General features: G+C 41.0%; 1 protein-coding gene across 1 annotated transcript in view; it reads left to right on the top strand.

Moving 5' to 3' along the window:
* The first annotated feature begins 244 nt into the window (after positions 1–244).
* EMC2 (ER membrane protein complex subunit 2) overlaps positions 245–19,581 on the top strand; it is a 65,334-nt gene continuing 45,997 nt past the window's right edge. Inside the window, exons 1-3 of the mRNA XM_060243321.1 lie at positions 245–430; positions 16,431–16,544; positions 19,332–19,396. Coding sequence (XP_060099304.1) covers positions 391–430; positions 16,431–16,544; positions 19,332–19,396 — 219 coding nt within the window. The 5' untranslated portion in view covers positions 245–390. The remainder of the gene's footprint in view (positions 431–16,430; positions 16,545–19,331; positions 19,397–19,581) is intronic.

Raw genomic sequence — 19,581 nt, 5'->3', positions numbered from 1 at the left:
TCCTCTTTAAAAAGTCTAGACTGTGATCACACACACTGAATAATTCACTTTCCAACTGAATTTTGCAAGTTTACCCAGTAAAATCCAGTTGTATAGTGCATTGAAAGAACATTATTTAGTGCGTGTGATCCCAGCCTAGTGTCCCTTTTAGAACGACAGCACCACACCTTCCACACGCCGGCAACCCAACCTCGTTCCCATAGCGTAGCTTAGAGCCAGCTGAGCATGACCTAGGCGGTCCCGACCGCCCTCGGACCGCCCCCCGTGCACGTTTCACCAATCAGATTCCGGTCTGTTCCCGGCTGTCTGGAGCACTACAGACGCACGGTGGGCGGGGGCTCAGGGCGGTCACGTGAGCCGGGCGAATACGGCCGGTTCGGAGGCGGCAAGATGGCGAAGGTCTCAGAGATGTACGATGTGACTTGGGAAGGTAATGCCGTGGCCGTTAACTTAGGAGGGGAACGGGAAGGTGGAGGGGAAGGTCCGCCGCTCGGGGTGGGGGAGAATGGGACTGACGCCTGGCTTAGCCCCGCCCATTCCGAAGCAGTCTCTCTTCAGCAACTTCGCCTGTAGTGAGGAGCGTATGGTAAGGCTGGGCACCGCTGTTGCGGTGTATTCTCGAACATCTGTTACGCATATTTCGGAGGCGTTAACCCTATAATAGCCGTGTGGGCATCCTCTCCCTTTCCCCCGCAACCAGAAGGTGGTATCAGATCCTTTTCCGGCGGGAAGGAAATAGGAACGCTGGTATTTCCCTTCTTCCGCGTCGTTCGTTAACTCACCTTTACTTACGCTTGAGAGGAGACGGATGGAGCAAATGCAGGGTCTCAGTTAATTACTCTTAGCATTCCATAAGAAGAATATATCTGCCCATCAATCTCCAATTTTGATGCATTTATTTCCTTATGTTTTCCTCCAGTATTAAACTCAAACAAATGGTAACCATATAAACTAAGCTTGTTCTTCCTGTCTGGTCCTTGAACCTGTCAAACAACTTATTTAGCTTTATTTAAATTTCCTGCTCACCTTTTACTTACATGTATGGACTGGCAAATTCCATTTCACTGTATCTGAAGACGTGTGCATGGTCGTGGAAGCTTATACCTTGAATAAAACTTTGTTGGTTTTAAAGGACTCGAACTGAACTCGAGCTTTGTTCTGCTGTTTTAGACCAACACGGGTACCCACCTGAATTTATTTTACTTAGACTGTGGTTTAACCCCTTAATCCTCAATCAAAAGTAAAGTCTGAATAGTATAAGAAGCATTTGCTTACATAACCCATTGGCCAGCTGAGCATGACCTAGGCTGGTCCCAACCACCCTTGGCCCGCCCCCCGTGCATGTTCCACCAATCAGATTCTGGTCTGTTCCCGACTGTACGGAGCACTACAGATGCATGGTGGGTGGGGGCTCGGGGCAATCACGTGAGCCGGGCAAATACAGCTGTTGGCATCATGGACTTTTCCTCCCGTCCTGTTCTTCTATTCCTTTCCAAATTGTCAAAAGCATAGATTTTAAGCTCTTTGGGGCAGTACACCATGCATTTTAATAGTACTATATAAACTGGTCAAGAAGTTGCAAGATGGCATAGCCACCGTTATATAGTGGTTACAATATCAGACTAGGATGTGGGAGATCCAGGGTCATGTCCCAAAACCAGCCATAAAGCTCAATGGGTAACCTGGGGCCAGTCATGCACTCCTATCCTACCAGACATGGTGGTTGTCAAAATCCAATGATGGAGAACTATGAACCTCACTTTTGGTGAAAGGGTGAGTTCAAATTTACTTGATAGATATAATAACTGCAATGCAGGTATGACTTTAGATGGCTTTTTAAATTTTATTTTTATTCGCTTACAGTATTTATAGTCCACCTTTCACATTGGGGCCCAATGTGAATTACACAGTGGATTACCCAGAGTAAAACAACATAATGAAACATGATGGAATGTTCAGTAAGCAATGAATCCAGATCTGAAGAAAAGCATAAGTGTTAACTGGACACATTCAACAATGCAAAATTAAATAGCAGAATCCAAGAATAAAACGTTGTTGGTCTTAAAGGAACCACTGAACTCCAACTTTGTTCTAATGTAGACCACAGTCACTAATAATTTGTCCAAGTAACGTTGTGAAGCATTCTGTACAGTGCTACCCTACCGCCTGCGTGGAAAAGCCCTCTTGAATAATTCAGTGCTGCATAACAAAGTTTGAATCTAGTAGCACCTTTAAGACCAAAAAGGTTTTATTCGGGTATGAGCTTTCATGTGCTTGCACACTGTCTCACCTACAGTGAAACTGAATTTACCAGTCCATACATATAAGGCAGAGGCTTATACCTTGAATAAAAATTAGTTGGTTTTAATGGTGCCACTGGATTTAAACTTTGTTATTCTGCTTCAGACCGACACGGTTCTGTATAGTTTGCAGAAAGCCTTCCTGACCTCAAGAGACTAATTGTTTCCAGCATCTCCTTCCTCTCTTTTTAAAAATGTGTTAATAGAGGTTCCTACTGAAGATTAAAATAATGGTAAATATTACCTTACAGATTATGCCACATGCAACCTTAGGAATAAATGGATGAGACAGTCCCTCAGTACTATCCAAGGGTATGCTCTTGTGCATATGGTGGTTTCATAGGGGTATGTACTTGGGATTCTTTAGTATGGCTTAGGTAACCTGTGATACAACCCTGCAAGCCAGTTAAAGATCTCCGTCTCAAACTCTGCTCCATGTTCCTCAAGTATGGAGGTGAAATGGGAAACAATTAGAAACAAGGTTTTTACGGTGCTGCTCCATCTGAGGAATGTTCTCCCTAAGGTTGCCAGCAACCTGGAGAATAAATGTCCTGTCCCTTTAACTGATGCCAATGTTCAGTAAGCAATGAACCCAGATCTGAAGAAGAGCATAAGATTTAACAGGACACATTCAACAATGCAAAATGCCAATGGGATGTTGCTTCGTGGGGATGTGCAGAACCTACAGCTGCCCATTTCCATACATGAAACCTCTACTAAAAGGGCAAGAAATTTTTCCTCAGATTGTCGACAACCAGGTTCTGTCCCCACCAGATCTCCTGATACTCACTATGCTTTAGACTCCAGATAAAACCATCTTTATTAGCTTGGAGTTTTAGTTGAATTTTTTCCAGCTTTTTTAACACCAATTTTTACTGTCAAGTATTTGACATTTAGCTGTTTCATTATGATGACCATGCTCTCTCTATATTTTTCCCGTACTTGGTGGTTTTAGGTTGTTTTTTATGATTTACAGGACAAGCCTTTATTGACATATATAAAAATATAAAATAGAGGGTTGGGCAGGTTACAGATTAGGAGAGTATAGAGTCCATACAAAATAAAATTAGGATTACAAGATATAAACAAGGTAGCAGCATAGTAAAACCTGATACATAGTACTACTTATCAGGATGAGTAACCATAGTTCTATAAAGAAACTTTGCTACTATTTCAGTTATTTCCGAATCACAATTATCAAGCGAGAAAGGAACCTTAAAATCATCTGGAATCTCTAAAATTTGGACCAATATGGGATATAAAAGATCCCAGCGGAATGTTTTTAATGATTTAATGATGTTATTTGGTTAATTTTAAATTGTTTTAAATGGTTAATTGATTGCTTTAATTATTTTGCATTGTTTTATATTTTTGGAAGCTACCTGAATCAGTATCCTAAATTGGCTCCTGAATCAGTATGATCAATGTATTGTGCTTTGGTTTAGAACCAGGATAATTACAAGACTGCTTCATTTGTTTGCAGTTATTCTAGCTCATGTAACTTAATATATGACTGTGCTGTGAATCGAATTCAGACCATCTATGTTATTTCCCATTAGCAGATTGGATTTGTAGTCTGTTTTCCCAAGAAATTCAATGGGAGTTATCCCACTTTTATCTTGACAGCAACCCTGTGAGGACAGGTTAAGACTGGACGTAGGGCATGATCAGCCTTTGGTGTGAAAGAATTTGAATGCAAATCTCCCCAGCCAGTATTTCAGTTGAGTTATTTTCAAGGCTGATGATCAGATTTTCTTATTAGTATGCATTCTGTTGATTCAGTTTATAATTTAAACCTGGCCAAATAGTAATGGCATATGCGGTCTCTTCACCTGGCAGCATTTAAATGGAGCTGCTAAAAGGTCAATGACTTTCAGCTACTGTGAGTGGAATTGGTTTGTGGAAGGGATGATGGACACCTTCTGCATCCCATCGTGGCCCTGAACCCTGTGGAAAGCCTCTCCTGGTGGTCCCCTCAGGGACATTTTGTGACTGGCAGTATGGGGGGGCTGCAAAAAGAAGGGGAACTCAGTAGAAAATGCCACCCTTCATTCTCGTGCAAAGAGATCTCGGGGGGGGGGGATTTCTGTTGATTCCTCCCCTTCTTGCTGTAGTCCTCCTTCCCACCTCATGCCTACTCCTATTGCGGGAACATATGCAGAAGACTGTCCTACAGAAATCCTTCCTGCAAGTTCATGCCATTAATGGACAGATTGGATCCAACCAAATATTCAGAAGCTACCTTCAGTATTCTGCATTTCTGGTATTGCCTGTGATTACAAGACAGTAGCATAAAGTTGTAGACAGGAGAAGGATCAAAAAAACGCACAGCTTAACCACTTTGAAAAGATGCACCCAACTGCCGTGTGAACGGATCATCAGTCCTCATGATACCTGAGCAGTGTGGGAACAGCTTCCACATGGCTGCTTCCTGTGCTCCCCTTGTAACATCTGTAGGAAACAGTCATGTGGTTTGGGCAACTGATGTGCCTCCCACCCACACAGTGGTATGGGAAGGAATCGTCACTGTCAGAAAACCAGTTTTCCTTATTTCTGACAGCTACTTTAATTAATTAGAACCCTGTGAGAGAGGAGACTTTAGTAATTCCAAAAATAGCAGGAATTGTTTCTTGATAGAAGAACTGTTTATGTGGAGAATATAAAATTTTAGTGAGCAAAGAAACTGTCTAGTTGACCCATGGGGTCGCAAAGAGTCGGACTCGACTGTGTGACTGAACAACAACAACAACAAAAAACTTGTTTATGGCCAGTGTCCTGAATTGTCATCAGGGTTTCACTCTTGATCTTTTGGCCTAGTAAAGTTTTGTGCCCATCTGTATGATGCAAACTAAGGTTTAAGTGGTCCCTCCCACCCTCAACACACATAATTTTTTTTTTTTTATAATTGCTATCCTCCAGAGGTCGTGTTTGTTCTTTACATTGTATTTTAACAATCATTACATAAGAAAATATGACTAGAACAATGGGACTTTGAGGGTTTCTTTCCTTCTTTACTGATAAATCATTCCCTGGTATCTCTAAAGTGATGCTTGTTTACATTTTCATGGGATGGGTTAGAGGGAATTTATGTACCTAGATCCACATAATTTGGATTTTAATGTGTAAAATGAATCTTTTATGGTTCTCCTCCCCCATTTGTTTTTTCTCCATTTTGTGGAATGGATGTGCATAATAGAGACATCTTTAAAAAAAAAAAAGCAAAACCCGTGTAGTGAATGTGAATGTGTACAGCATGGGATTGTTGTAAATCTCTGTCCAATGACATCTGTAAATGAAGAACCAGGAAGTAGTGTCAAAATCCTGTTGCAGCTTACGAGGCCAAGCAGTAGAAATGATGGAATGTTGTAAAACCAGCTAATGATGTCTGTATTGCGGCACTTCAGTGCACATTTAAGCCGCTCAAGAACATCTCTGCATTCCCCCATCTGGTAAACTGTTTGCAGGGAGTTCTGAATTCCCTCCTTGCTAAACCAAGCCTGCCTCTTGTTTAAGCAACCAGCTTTGATGAAGGCCTCTGTTCCTCCTCACTTTCAGTCAGTTCAGCTTCTCATTAGGCTCTTTAAGTATCACTGTATTGGAGAATGGAGTGAAATAGCCTCTGAGGAGGGAATCTCTTTATTTGAAAGAGTTTGAGGAGTGGCAGACAGCCTGCTTGAGTTTTCTTTGTCTTATTTTATTAGCTTTATTACGATTATAGTTTTGCTTTAGATGAATTTTCTTGTGAACACTTGGCAAAGTCCTGTTGCTGCCAGAAGGATGGGAATAAAAGCATAAATGAAAATAAAAACCATGAATTACAGTCTGCCCTGTCCGAACTGAGGCATGTAAGCAGCAGCCTGCTGTTCTTGCTCTCGCGTTGGAAATTGCATAGAAAGCACAGCAGAAAAGCAGAATGTCATGATTTAGAGCCCACATCAAAGCTGTTACTTTAAAATTTATATAAGATTGAGGAAAGTGTCCATGCCTGTCTTGTTTATCCCTAGGGTGCCCGTCTATGTTGCTCAATTTTGACATATTTACTGTTGGGATAGCAGCGAAGAGTGTGTGAGCTGAGCTGCAGAGTCCCTGATACAAACCTAACTTTACTTCTAAATTGACTAGATCAGGGGTGTCAAACTCATTTTGATATGAGGCTGAATCTGACATAAATGAGACCTTGTCGGGCCTATTTAAGATTAGGTAGTAGAGATATAAACTTTATAAAAGGACACAGAAAAACACAATTAAATATTTTTTTAAAAAAAAGTTAAAACATGCTTAAAACTTTAGCACTCATTGGTCTTATAGATGCTTTCTTTGTATTTCTACTATGGAATCTAGGGAACTTGGCAAAGGAAGCTCTGGCTCTTTCCTTCCTTCCCCAGGGAACAGGAGGGAGAGGAGCCTCAACCAATAGAAGGAAGAGAGACTTGCCTCAGTGGTTCTGTGCAATTGAGAGAGCCTGGCAAAGCAAGCTTTGCCTCCCACCCTCCTTCTCCAAGGTAGGAGCCTCAACCAATGGCGAAAATAGAGGTTTCGTTCTGTAGCTCCTGTGTGATTAAACAAGCCTGGCAAAGCAAGCTGTAATGCAGAAGGAAACAAGAGAGAGGGAGAAGGAAGCAGATGACAGCCAATCCCTTGGGGGTTTAATAGGAGACCTCTGGGGGCTTGATTTGGTCCCAGGGCCACATGTTTGACACCCCTGGACTAGATAAGACCATAAGAGAAGCCAGTGGCCCATCCAGTCCAACACTCTGTGTCACACAGTGGCCAATATATGCGTGTGTGCATATATAAATATACACAGAGACATATACATACATATATACACATACACACACACACACACACTGTGGCTAATAGCCACTGATGGACCTCTGCTCCATATTTTTATCCAATCCACTCTTAAAGCTGGCTATGCTTGTAGCCGCCACCACCTCCTGTGGCAGTGAATTCCACATGTTAATCACCCTTTGGATGAAGAAGTACTTCCTTTTATCCATTTTAACCTGACTGCTCAGCAATTTCATTGAATGCCCACGAGTTCTTGTATTGTGAGAAAGGGAGAAAAGTACTTTCTCTACTTTTTCCATCCCATGCATAATCTTGTAAACCTCTATCATGTTACCCCGCAGTCGATGTTTCTCCAAGCTAAAGAGCCCCAAGCGTTTTAACCTTTCTTCATAGGGACAGTGTTCCAAACCTTTAATCATTCTAGTTGCCCTTCTCTGGACTTTTTCTAATGCTATAATATCTTTTTTGAGGTGCGGTGACCAGAATTGTACACAGTACGCCAAATGAGACCGCACCATCGATTTATACAGGGGCATTATGATACTGGCTGATTTGTTTTCAATTCCCTATCAAATAATTCCCAGCATGGTGTTGGCCTTTTTTATTGCAATCGCACACTGTCTTGGCATTTTCAGTGAGTTATCTACCACGACCCCAAGATTTCTCTCTTGGTCAGTCTCTGCCAGTTCACACCCCATCGACTTGTATTTTTAGCTAGGATTCTTGGCTCCAATGTGCATTACTTTGCACTTGGCCACATTGAACCTCATCTGCCACGTTGACGCCCACTCACCCAGCCTCAACAGATCGCTTTGGAGTGCCTCACAATCCTCTCTGCTTCTCACCACCCTGAGCAATTTAGTGTCATCTGCAAACTTGGCCACTTCACCGCTTACTCCCAACTCCAGATCATTAACGAACAAGTTAAAGAGCATGGGACCCAGTACTGAGCCCTGCGGCACCCCACTGCTTACCATCCTCCACTGGGAAGACTGCCCATTTATACTCACTCTCTGCTTCCTATTAATTAGCCAGTTTTAGATCCACAAGAGGACCTATCCTTTTATTCCATGACTCTCGAGCTTACTAAGGAGCCTTTGATGAGGAACAAAAGCTTTCTGGAAGTCAAGGTAAACAACATCTATTGGGTCCTCTTTGTCCACATGTTTGTTCATCCCCGCAAAGAACTGTAACAGGTTAGTGAGGCAAGATCTTCCCTTACAGAACGCATGCTGAGTATTCCTCAATAACTTGTGTTCATCAGTGTGCCTACTCATTCTGTCCTTGATAATGGTTTCTACCAACTTTCCCAGTATTGAAGTCAGACTGACTGGCCTGTAATTTCCTGGATCTCCTCTGGAACCCTTTTTAAAGATGGGGGTGACATTGCTACCTTCCAGTCCTCAGGAACGCAGGCAGATTTCAATGAAAGATTACAGATTTTTGTCAGGAGAGCCACAAGTTCAACTAGTTCTTTCAGAACTCTTGGATGTATGCCATCTGGACCTGGTGATATTCCTAGGTATCTCTCCACCCCCCCTATTTGCCTTACAGTTAGATTCATGTCCAGTAGCATCTTAGAGATCAACAAGGTTATTCTGAGTGAAAGCTTTCAAGGCTCAAGGGTCCTTGGAGAACCATCATGGTGTAGTATTAAGAGCACCGGATTCTAATCTGCAGAACTAGTTTGGATTCCCCACTTCTCCGCATGCAGCCTTCTGGGTGATCTTGGGCCAGTCACAGTTATCGCAGAGCTCTCTCAGCTCCACATACCTCATAAGGTGACTGCTGTGGGGAGAGGAAGGGAAGGTGATTGTAAGCTGCCTTGAGATTCATTAGGGCAGAGAAAAACAGTGCTTTCTTTGTCATATACAGTGTATCTGGCAAAGGAAGCTTTGGCTCTCAAAAGTTTGTACCCTTGCAAATCTTGTTGATTTCTAAGTTGCTACTGACTTGAATCTAGCCATTCTTCTGCAGACCAACAAGGCCTACAGGACAGTTGGTGTAAGCATTATTATAAATGCCAGTGTTAAAATTATTGGTGACATGGAGAGAGAGAGACCCACATCGTTTTCATGCACATCGTCTTGAGGGAATGGGTTTGACTTGTAATTTAGATCTTCAGTGGAAGAAAAACTGGGCTGTACTTTCTGAAAGCAACATCATAATTTACCAGCTTGCAGTATAATTAGGTCTGTATTATAATTGGGTGCATATTTTTAAAAAGCTGGCTTTCAGTTGACTGGAGTATACATTTTGCTATAATGTTCACACTCCAAGCATTAAAATATTGGCGTCTATTAAGCGTCTTTTTATGATGGCTGTAAGGAGAACATAATGTTAAGTGAAAAATATGTTAGAAAGGAAGAGAGATTTGAGGCAGTTGGTTTGTTGGAACGTTCATTATCGGAGTAGGCTAATATACAATAAAATCTGAATTGCACTGGGGATTTTCTTTTCATGGATCCAGTGGTCCTTAGGAGGAAGTGTAGAACAAAAACTTTAATTACAAGGCTTGAGTCTGTTTGTCTGGGCATCCAGTGGAATAATATTTGAGGCAAACAAATCTTTCAGAAAAGTATAGATATGTAAAAAAAGAATCCCAAATTACAGCATGGTAATTAAGTCCTCATTGCTTTCTTTATCCTGTTACTGTGTATGCATTTTTAATATATATTTTTACCAGCAAATAAAATTATAATTGGGTTCAGTTTCCTGTTTGGAGAGCTGTACTCACTAGCATGTTTTTCTGTGCACAGTTAGTGGAATTAAGTGACTATTTTTGAGTGCTGTGCCACATATATGGTACCGGTCTGTTTATGCTTTCACCCTGACCTACAGGTGATTTGCTCCTATTAATTCCTGTTTAAATTGCTTCATATTGAACATGTGCCACTTTCCCTTAAGTATTAGATTCCTAATTCCTTAATATACTATTTTCTGTTGTGAGGCCCTGTCTTGTATGGGCTAGCTGAAGCTGATGGGTCCTGTTTCATTTGAGCAGACTGACCCACAATGACAATCCTGTCTTTTTTTCCCAGTAATTCTGTGTATTCCTAACTATTTTAAGGAGTCTGAAGATGACAGAGAAGCATATGCAAATCAAATAATGCTTCTGCAGAAGTAGTAGAAGAAGAGTTGTGTTTTATGCCCTGCTTTTATCTACCTTGGGAAACTCAAAGTGGCATACAATTGTTTCTCCCCACAGTAGTTACCTTGTGAGGCAGGTGGGGCTGAGAGAGTCTGAGAGGACTGTGACTGGCCCAAGGGCAACCAGCAGGTGTCATGTGGAGGAGGAGTGAGGAATGAAACCTGGTTCTCCAGATTAGAGTCTCCTGCTCTTAACCACTACACCACACTGGGTCTCAGATCTATTGATTTCAGAGGAACTTCATTTCAAGGAACTGTGCACGTAGAAGCCTCTGCTTCAAGCAGCTAAAATTTACCTTGGTGCAGTTCAAAAAGCATTGCTAAAACAGTTGTAATAGAAGTAATGAGGCCCACAGTTTCAGCGGCAGGTAGCCTCTGCCAAACAATGGCTTGCATGACTGTTTTTTGCTTAGCACAGCAGTTCCCTTGTTTCACCTCAAAAGAAGGGGTGTAGTCGAGCTGGAGTAGTCTCAGGTCACAGTTGGGTGGCGAAAGGGCATGCTGTAAGCCAGCAGGATCCTGGAGGGTCTGCGCCTGTGAAGCAGCTGCAGTTTAAATTTAGGATTTGAAATATGACTGTTCTGAGAGTGAACGTTTTTTTGAGTGTAAGCTCTTCCATTGGAGCCTTTGTGCCATTAGGGCCAGAAAGTGCTGTATGTGCATCGAAAGCAAAGCCACTGGTGCTTCACATTGATCTTTCTAGTCCCTTATATTTGTCATGGGAAAACAACCCTATTTGCAGTCTGTGCAATCTGGTTGGTCTGTTGCATCCATCATTTCACCTGCCCCCTCCCCTTTGATTTGCCATTTTATCAATAGCTTCACAGATAGCTATTTCATTTATTTGGAGACCAAAAAGGCTGGCTGTTCCATCTCATTCAAGCATCAGGCAAAAGCAGTGTGAGGCAATGACTTTGACTTTTGGCTTTATTATTTATTTATTTACTTATGTATTATCTTCAACTTTTAGCCTGCCCTGCCCTCCCCTGGTATCACAAGGCTCAGGGCAGGTTTAAGTGCTTGACAAAAGGGGTTTTTTTAATAAAAAAAAATTAAACAATTTTATTAAGATATTTCAGATAATTACATAGACAATAATAAAACGATTGAGGGGACAGAAGGTTTTAATAGTATTTTTAGAATGAGCACTGAAGTCTGTTAATTGGGAGTGTAAGTATCTGAGGGACCGCCTTCCCCATAAGTTCCCCAGAGAGCTTTGCGCTCCACTAGTCGAGATCTGCTAGTTGTCCCTGACCCAACGGGACATCTGCTTAGCCTTGACTAGGGCTTTTTCTGTCCTGACCCCGACCTGGCGGAACATGCTCCCGTCTGAGATCAGAGCCCTGTGGGACTTGCTTGTAAAATGGAGCTGTTCTTCCAGGCCTTTGGCTGAGGCAGCAGGCGTCCAATAAAAACTAGAGTCTCCCCTGCTGAAACTTACCATCTCCACGTGACCCAGATTTAAGAGACCTCAAGAGACCCAGCAGCACCAACATAGAAACTGTGCATATCTACAAGTAGTGCTAGCTGTTTTTAAACTATGTGATTTTAATGTTTGCATTGGTGTGTTTTAGAACTGTCTTGTGATCTGCCCTGAGCCTGCTTGCGGGGAGGACGGAATATAAATTGAAATAAATAATGTGATGTTATCAAAGAACTTGTATGTGATTGGTGGATTCCATAGCCTTGAACCCAGTGAAGGAGACGTCTTTTAGGCTTTTGGTGAGAAGAAATCTGAATAAATGGGCCTGTTCAGTCTCATTTCCCCCCCAATAACCATTTTTCCCCCAATAACCAATTTATGTGGCAGTCCAAAGGGCATTTCACTTGAGAGTAAACTCCATTGAAGAGTGTGAAGCTCCATTTGAAGGAAATGTGTGTACATATGAAATGGTAGACATTTAGGGCGTCCCCATTGCTGTCCTAAGCAAGGCTACTCTGAAGTGCTTCTGGATTGTGGTCAGTAGTGTTTAATTCCAGAAAATTTAAGATTGCACTGTTGTGTTATTTCAGACGGTCACATGTCCAAACATAATCCGTCTTCTCCTGTTTTTCCATCACCGTACTTTGATATTGGCCCTGATCTGGATGATCTTGACAGATCTTGGAAGCGTTTGGATGGGAGACCACCAAGGAAAGCCAGAGTTGCTACACAGAGGGAGCAAGTGGCATACCTCTGTTGGTCACTTGCCTTGAAAACTTTACAGAGTCACCATAAGTCAGCTGCGACATTACAGCGTTTTCTACCACCACCCTTTGATGTTACTTTTGAAAGTTATACTAGCACGAGAGTTTTATTAACAGCCACGTAAATTAATAGACTAAAATTGCATTATTGTGTGTGTGCACACATGTTTAAAATGTCGCTCTCTGCGTTGGGTTTTTATTCACTTACATTCTTTCTGTCTAATTTTTAATTTCCAGGGGTTGTCATGCGTCAGGAACCATTTAGATTTACTCATGCACATGAAATGTAACACTGTGGTGGTTTTGGTTGCTTTTCAAAATATAAAATGAAGCGCAGTAATAGAGTGGGGTCTCCCCCCCGTAAGAGATCTATGTTCATTCTTTGTGGATAGAAGCATATGGGGGAGAGAAGGGTAGAAAGTTGTTTAATCTAAAGCTGTCAGTTTTGTTAACTGGTATGTATTGAAGTGACAAGAAGACAAGCAAGTTCAGAATAGTGTGTTTAAACAAGGACCTTATTTTAAAATAACTCAGTGCATCATCTTGCATTTAACATGCTTACAATAAGCAGAACTGAAGCCTTATTTTTTAAGAACAAATTTTTGGTTTGCTTTTTCTGGATGGTTTCTTCATTTACAGTTGCTACTCTGAAAACAAAATTATTCTCCAGTCTGTAGCGCACATGGTGATGGTAAGAAGTGATTCAATAACTTTCAAGGAAGGCACTTTTTAGGAAAAAGTGGTCAGATAGTGGTGTATTTCATGTTCTTGCAAATTGGTTTTATGTGTTATTAGAAAGTCTTTGCTCTGAGACTCACATTAGTTGGAAATTGTTTGTTTTAAAAAAAAATAGGATAAAATAATATTAAATATTTAAAATTGTACTTGTGGCCTTTTTCTCATAACAGGAGGTGATGTAATGTTCAAGAAATGAAATGACTTGCCGAGATATTTAGAACAGCCGTCCCATAAAAATTCTATATAATATGCGCGTTAATGTTGTCATATTTCAGCAGTAATGCTGAATTCTTATATCCTCCCTCCAGTTATGATTTCTGTTTTGTTCAGGGAATAATGGAGACAGCACTGGTATGACACTAGTATTGCCCTGATGGAAATACAAATCAAGGGGGCAGAGGATTCTTAAAAAATGCTGGTTTATGGGACTGCTGAAAAGAATCTGAGAATTTCCACATGAAATTCTTGAGAAAAATGATGGTGTTCTCTCTCAAGCTATCACAGTTGATATAATGAAGCAGTATTTTCATATAGTCATTTTTAGGATGAAACAGGATTCCTAGTTTGTTTCCAGAACTTGAAAGATATTTAGTTCCATATATGAATTAAGAAATTCTTTTTAAAGACGTTGTAAAATGCAACCAGATTTGCCATGAAGCAGAGGTGAATGGATAATAATCACACATAAACATTCTAGCAAAGGTTGTTGGATCAAATGTTTAATATTATAGCAGACAGGAGTCAAAATTGTGAAAGCTGGAGACCCAAGACTTTGCATTTCACTGTGATTTTGCCCCCTCTTCAGTTCTAAATGTAGGCATGTTACGCACGAGTGTTTTCTCTCATTTTCACCGTGCATGTCTTTTGGGTTTTCTTTGTCATTCCGCATTGATTTTCTTCCTTTCCATGCTCAGTTCACTTTCTGGTTGTGGTTTCTCTGGGTTTTCTGAGAGTGCTTTTGTGTTGGTTTTTCCCTTGTTCCACTTCCAAGCCAAAGGTAATTCAAAAGCATACAGATTACCTTGGATTTGCCCCCCCCCCCAGCCCTTTTGCCACCCCTCAAAGATCACTACCCTGCCCACACTGAGGTCAAGGTCATTCCACCCCCTCTACACTTCCTGCCATCCTCTACCCTTCATTGGTGTACAAGCTCCATTTTCCCCTCATTTTTACATTTTAATTTTTTTGACAAGCTGCATGAGTCTCGCCAGTCTTGGATTCCTGTATATAAAAATTTAAAAATGAGGGAAAGTGTAAAAGGAGTTGTATGAGGTTTAGTTCCCTGCTGGTATTAACTTGAAAGAGGAATCAGAGAGGAGGTAAAGGGCAGCATCCCCATTGCAAAAAAAAAAAGGGGGGGGGGGGTTTAGTGCAAACAAAATAAAGGGGGAGGGATTTTTAGTGCAGAATGAAATTGACATTTGATGTAAAGAGAGACAGACACTGGGATGGAAAGCCTGAGGTTTTGAAAGCAATTTTCCGTTTCATGCTTTAGTGAATGAGGGGGGGGGGGGGGGAATGTTGCATTATGGCAGTCTCTGGAAGCATGGCATTAAAATGGCAGCTAAGCCCACATGTACCTTCTGCAAACTGTCAAACTTAAGAATTGCTTGAGATCGATCCATTTGGAGGACAGAGTGCAATCTGCACAGAACAGGCTATAAAAAACTGCCAAGATCACAACCAGTGTGCAGGATCAAATTAGAGAATCACAAAGAGAAAACCACACCGATTTATAAGGAAGGGCAGGAATTAGTGTTCCCGTACAACTGCACTAGGGCATTGATGAAAATACCCTCCTACCAGTTTTTTTTTCCAATTTAGTGGGACAAAACTAAAAAAGCTTTCCAGAGCTTCTGTTGGATAACACCTCCCCCAAAGAAGTTGCAGCCCTCTGCAAAGCATGGTGGAATTGCAGCCGACTTTGCACCGACAAACACATACACACACACACACATTGCCAGTGAGCACAGCTTGCAGTGCTAGTGTCAGTGGGTTCTGCCATACATTCTGTACACTCAACATGTTCCCCCGTATTATGTGGTTGTGTGACTTTTTCCAGTTTTTCAGTGTGGCCAGTAACAGCAGAGAATCCTCGAGTGCTGGGCAATATGGAACACAAAAAAACCTGATCAGCGTTGTTTTTTTCCCTTTCCCTGCCTTCCTTTCTATTTCATTTCATTCAATGCATGTGTAAAACATGAACCACGAGGATTTAAATGAAAGGCACTTGCTGAATGCTACTGTACAGCTGTGATAGCGCAATTGCGGATTTTTTTTTTAAGAAACCTTTGGACACTGCCCCAACACATCAAAAGTGACATTCCATCCTGATTTAGAAAAAGTTTTTTTTTTTTTAATTTGTAGCTTGTATAATTGATTGGATTGTAGGATAAATTAACTGGAGGGGAAAGAATGGTGCCTAAGGCAGGCACAGAATCCAAAGCCAAGTTTAAAGGCTTACTGTTTTGAAAATCTGCAGTAAGACGTTCATGTGCAATGGGCCTTAGTATGTATGAGTAATCTCCATTGATATCAGTAGGAATACATATTCTGGAAACAGGATCTTTCACCCCAGTCCAGTTTCTGTGCCCTTAAAACAACTGATTGCCATTTGTGGATCTCCAGTGAAAAATGAGAAAGGAACAACCTTCCGCCCCACAAGGTATCCGCACGTATATGTACTCATTTGCTCTATCTGTCTGTCTGTCTGTCGTCCGTCATCTGTCTATCTATCTAGCCACATGCACATACATACATACATGTATACACCTAGATGAATATTCATTTCAGGGGTAGTTTTTTACCCCTACATCTATCATTTCAGTGCTCTGTGTGTGTGTATAGTATAGCACTGAAATGATGAAGAAGTAGGGGTAAAAAAACTACTAGATGAAGAAGAGGTAGGCCTCAATCTAGATGTGCTTCTGTCTGCCTCATGCCCTTTAGATTGGCAGAAAGGCTGTTGGAGTAGAGAGTGAAGATCCACTGCTTGACGGATCCAACCTGGAAGCTGGAAGCTGGCATCCTTAAGTATGACCATTCCAGGCAATGGATTCATTAGCCTAGTATCCTGAAAGATCCCCAAATCCAACCATTTTTGTTTAGCTTCTCAATCACCATGCGGAATGTGATTTCAGAGTTTTAGTCTCGAAGTTTCGAAACCATTGCAGTTAAGGTAAACTTTAGCTGGGAAGGAGATATAGATGTCTTAACTCATTCTAGGAATGTTCTTTAGGTGTTTTATTGTTTATCTTTCAGAGATGCGAGATAAAATGAGGAAATGGAGGGACGAGAACTGCCGGAACAGTGAGCAGATAGTGGAAGTTGGAGAAGAGTTAATTCATGAATATGCATCTAAGCTGGGTGATGACAGTAGGTTGAATTCTTTCATGTCTGTAGCTTTCCTTTTTTTTAATTCCATGCAGCTGGTTTTGTTTATTACCCCATTGATTCCCTTATTACATCCCTCCATATTATTTTACTTTTACTCCATTTTTTCTTGGTGGTATGGTCCGCACATTATTTTTGTAAGCTCAACATCTGCCAGTGTTCTTTGACTCTTGATCTTCCAATGTAAGGGTGTGGGCAGAAAGATGTATGCCTAATAGGATGTATAGCCCTGGCTCCACTAGTCATGCGAATACTTTTGAGAAAAACTTTGGCCAAACGCCCTTGGACGCATTTCACTCAAAGGTTGTCTTCACTCTTCTGAGGGATAGCTCAAGGTTTGAAACCAAGAAAAAATGTTATTCCTGAAATGAAACCATAACTTCGGCTACGTGGAAATCGATATAAGGGTGGCTTTTATTATAGTGTTGTGCATGAGAGTCTAGGGCGTGCCTGGATTTTCATTATATACAATATCCCTGCATTTGAGGGAAGTCATAAGTGCACAATACTAATTCTCCCTAGACAGAAACTTGGCATGTGGCATTCTGGAACAGAAGGGGATAGTTTAAACAGAAAGTCACAATAGTGCAATACCTCTTTATATTACATATATATATGCGCAAAGGATAAAACATCACAGTTTTTTAATGGCAAAAAAAGAATATAGGGCTGAGCAAGACTGTTATGTAGGAAGGAAGGGAAATAAGCATCAGTGATTTGTTTTTAATGAGCTCATTCCACTTTCTCTTTCTTTCCTTTCTATAATTCAGTTAACCTAATTCAGACAGTATGAGGAGTTCATGTCTGGCAATGAGCTCAAAGTTCTGAGCGGGCACCCTTCTTTATTTAATTTTAGGAAGTTTTGGTCTCGGTAACACTTATGTTTGATAGGAAGTCAGGGGGATATTTCTGAAGTGGATTCAGTTCTTTCAGTAGTCATCCAGTGGATTTTCACTTTGGGAACTTTCCAGAAGATGCCACTGATACATCTCATAATGATATGCACAGAACACCTTTTTTTCCCCTTACAGGGAAAAAAATAGCGTACATGAAACTTGCATATTAATACATCAGTCATTTTCTTATCTGGGGGATGAAAGTTTGAAGTGCCTAGGAAAATGGTTTATAATCACTGCTTTGCTTCTTGCCCTCCTGTAAAACTCATTTGTAGAAAGTAGCTTCAGAAAGGGATGGGAAGCCTGCTGATTATCGTTGTAATTAGCTTTGCCAGTTTGTAGTACAGCTTCAGTTCTAAGACTTGTGTTCAAATTTCATAACAAACCAAGATGGGCATAAACCTGGCTTGTCGTCAGCCATGTGTGCACTTTCTTTTTCCTCCTCCTCCTCCGTTCTCATGAAAAGAAACCCTCAGTACTTACGTGCAACATACAAAGCCTCAGAACTTACATGCAACATACAAATGTTGGAGCTGGGAAAGTTACCCAGAATTAGTTTCCCCCCAACAAACTGGTGTTCTAAATCTGGATTGAGTCCTTTTTTGGAACCATGAGTTTTGGAGAGAAAATTGACTGGCTAAACTGTGGAGGAAAAACTAACTGGCAGCCATACATAATGGGTAAGTGGAATTAGTGTTAAACTGGATTCTCTGTGCAAGAAGGGAGGAGTGAATGTAAGCCCAGCAGTAAACTGGGTTTTGTACATATCCCTGTTTACTCTTGGCTTGTTGTGACATCTGAATACAACCTAAATGCTTCCCTGCCTTGGTTACCAGTCAGCAGAAACATTATTATATTAGATGGCAGCGTGATTGAAGTTGTCATGTGCTTCCATTCTCCCCCCCCCCTCCCCCAGCTAGGCTTTTATAGCTGCTGCTCCAGTTAACTACAGAAGTCAATCTGATTTTAACCAATTAAATGAAAGAGTGAGAGCTGCAAGTTCCACCTTTCAAGTGGTTCATATGTTTACAGTTGTGGTGAAAGAAGATTGACTCTTGTTTGTTATCTGCTTTTGATGTAGTCAGGAAGGTGAAATTTGTGGCTCTCCCTTGCAGGCACCCAGATCCTTTTAGCTTTGATTTTTTACACAGAAGAATCCTAATTGGTGTGGAACACAGAGATCTGCGCACTTCAGTGTCAAGTACTGTCAGCATAAGGGCAGCCGAAAACAGTTTGTTTTGCCAAATTAGAACATAGTTGGTAAACTTCAGTGCATAAGCAAGGGTGGAGGAAGATTGTAGTATTGGCTGGGTTTGGTATTCCTGAAGGAGTGGATAAATAATGAGACAGGCCACATTTAAGAGAGGGATTCTCAGTTACCTGAGTTCGTCCTGAGATGCTGCTTCTACAGAACTTTAGAATTCAGTTAAAGTAGTAGTTTGAAGATTTGGTGAAAAGAACTATTTAAAAGTAAATATTGGAGAAAAGTAACGCACCTGGCTTTGGCAAAAGTTTTAAGAACTGGATTTCCTGCCAAACCTCGCAGCTGCTTTTTGAAAAGTAGAGGAGCTCTGGATCCATTGCTGTAGTCTGTTAGATATCACAAGTTGTAATTGTGCATTGCAGGGTTAGAGCTGTTTCTGAGAGGGTCCATGCAGTGCTAAAACAAAACCAGTTGTGGAATTCTGATACGTATAGTGTTCCTACATTAATAATCTCAAGCAATATTGTGACAAGTTCATTTTTCAATAAGTAGCAGTCTTTATAGAATTATAACAGAATGCCATTGATATAATTTGTTTTATGAGTAAATGAAAAGTCATTTGTCTATATTTCATATAACTGGTTTATTTTTTTGTGTGTGTGCGTCTAGTCTGGATAATATATGAACAGGTGATGATTGCTGCCTTGGATTGCAGTCGAGATGACTTGGCTTTGGTAAGCACTCCAACTTTTTATACAGCTCTTGCATTTTCTTAATGACAGATGCTACATTCTCTTCGTGTGGATTAAACATTAAGATATGGTTTTGGTAATGCATTTTGCAGTTTTCTGATTGGCCTTTTATAATCTCAGTGAGAGCTATGGATGTCTTTTAAAAGTAGTGCTTCTGTTACAAATAT

The sequence above is a fragment of the Heteronotia binoei genome, chromosome 7 (genome assembly GCF_032191835.1).
Source record: "Heteronotia binoei isolate CCM8104 ecotype False Entrance Well chromosome 7, APGP_CSIRO_Hbin_v1, whole genome shotgun sequence".
NCBI classification, from domain to species: domain Eukaryota; kingdom Metazoa; phylum Chordata; class Lepidosauria; order Squamata; family Gekkonidae; genus Heteronotia; species Heteronotia binoei.
The sequence above is the reverse complement of the archived record's forward strand: the minus strand, read 5'-3'. Positions and strand labels throughout refer to the sequence as shown.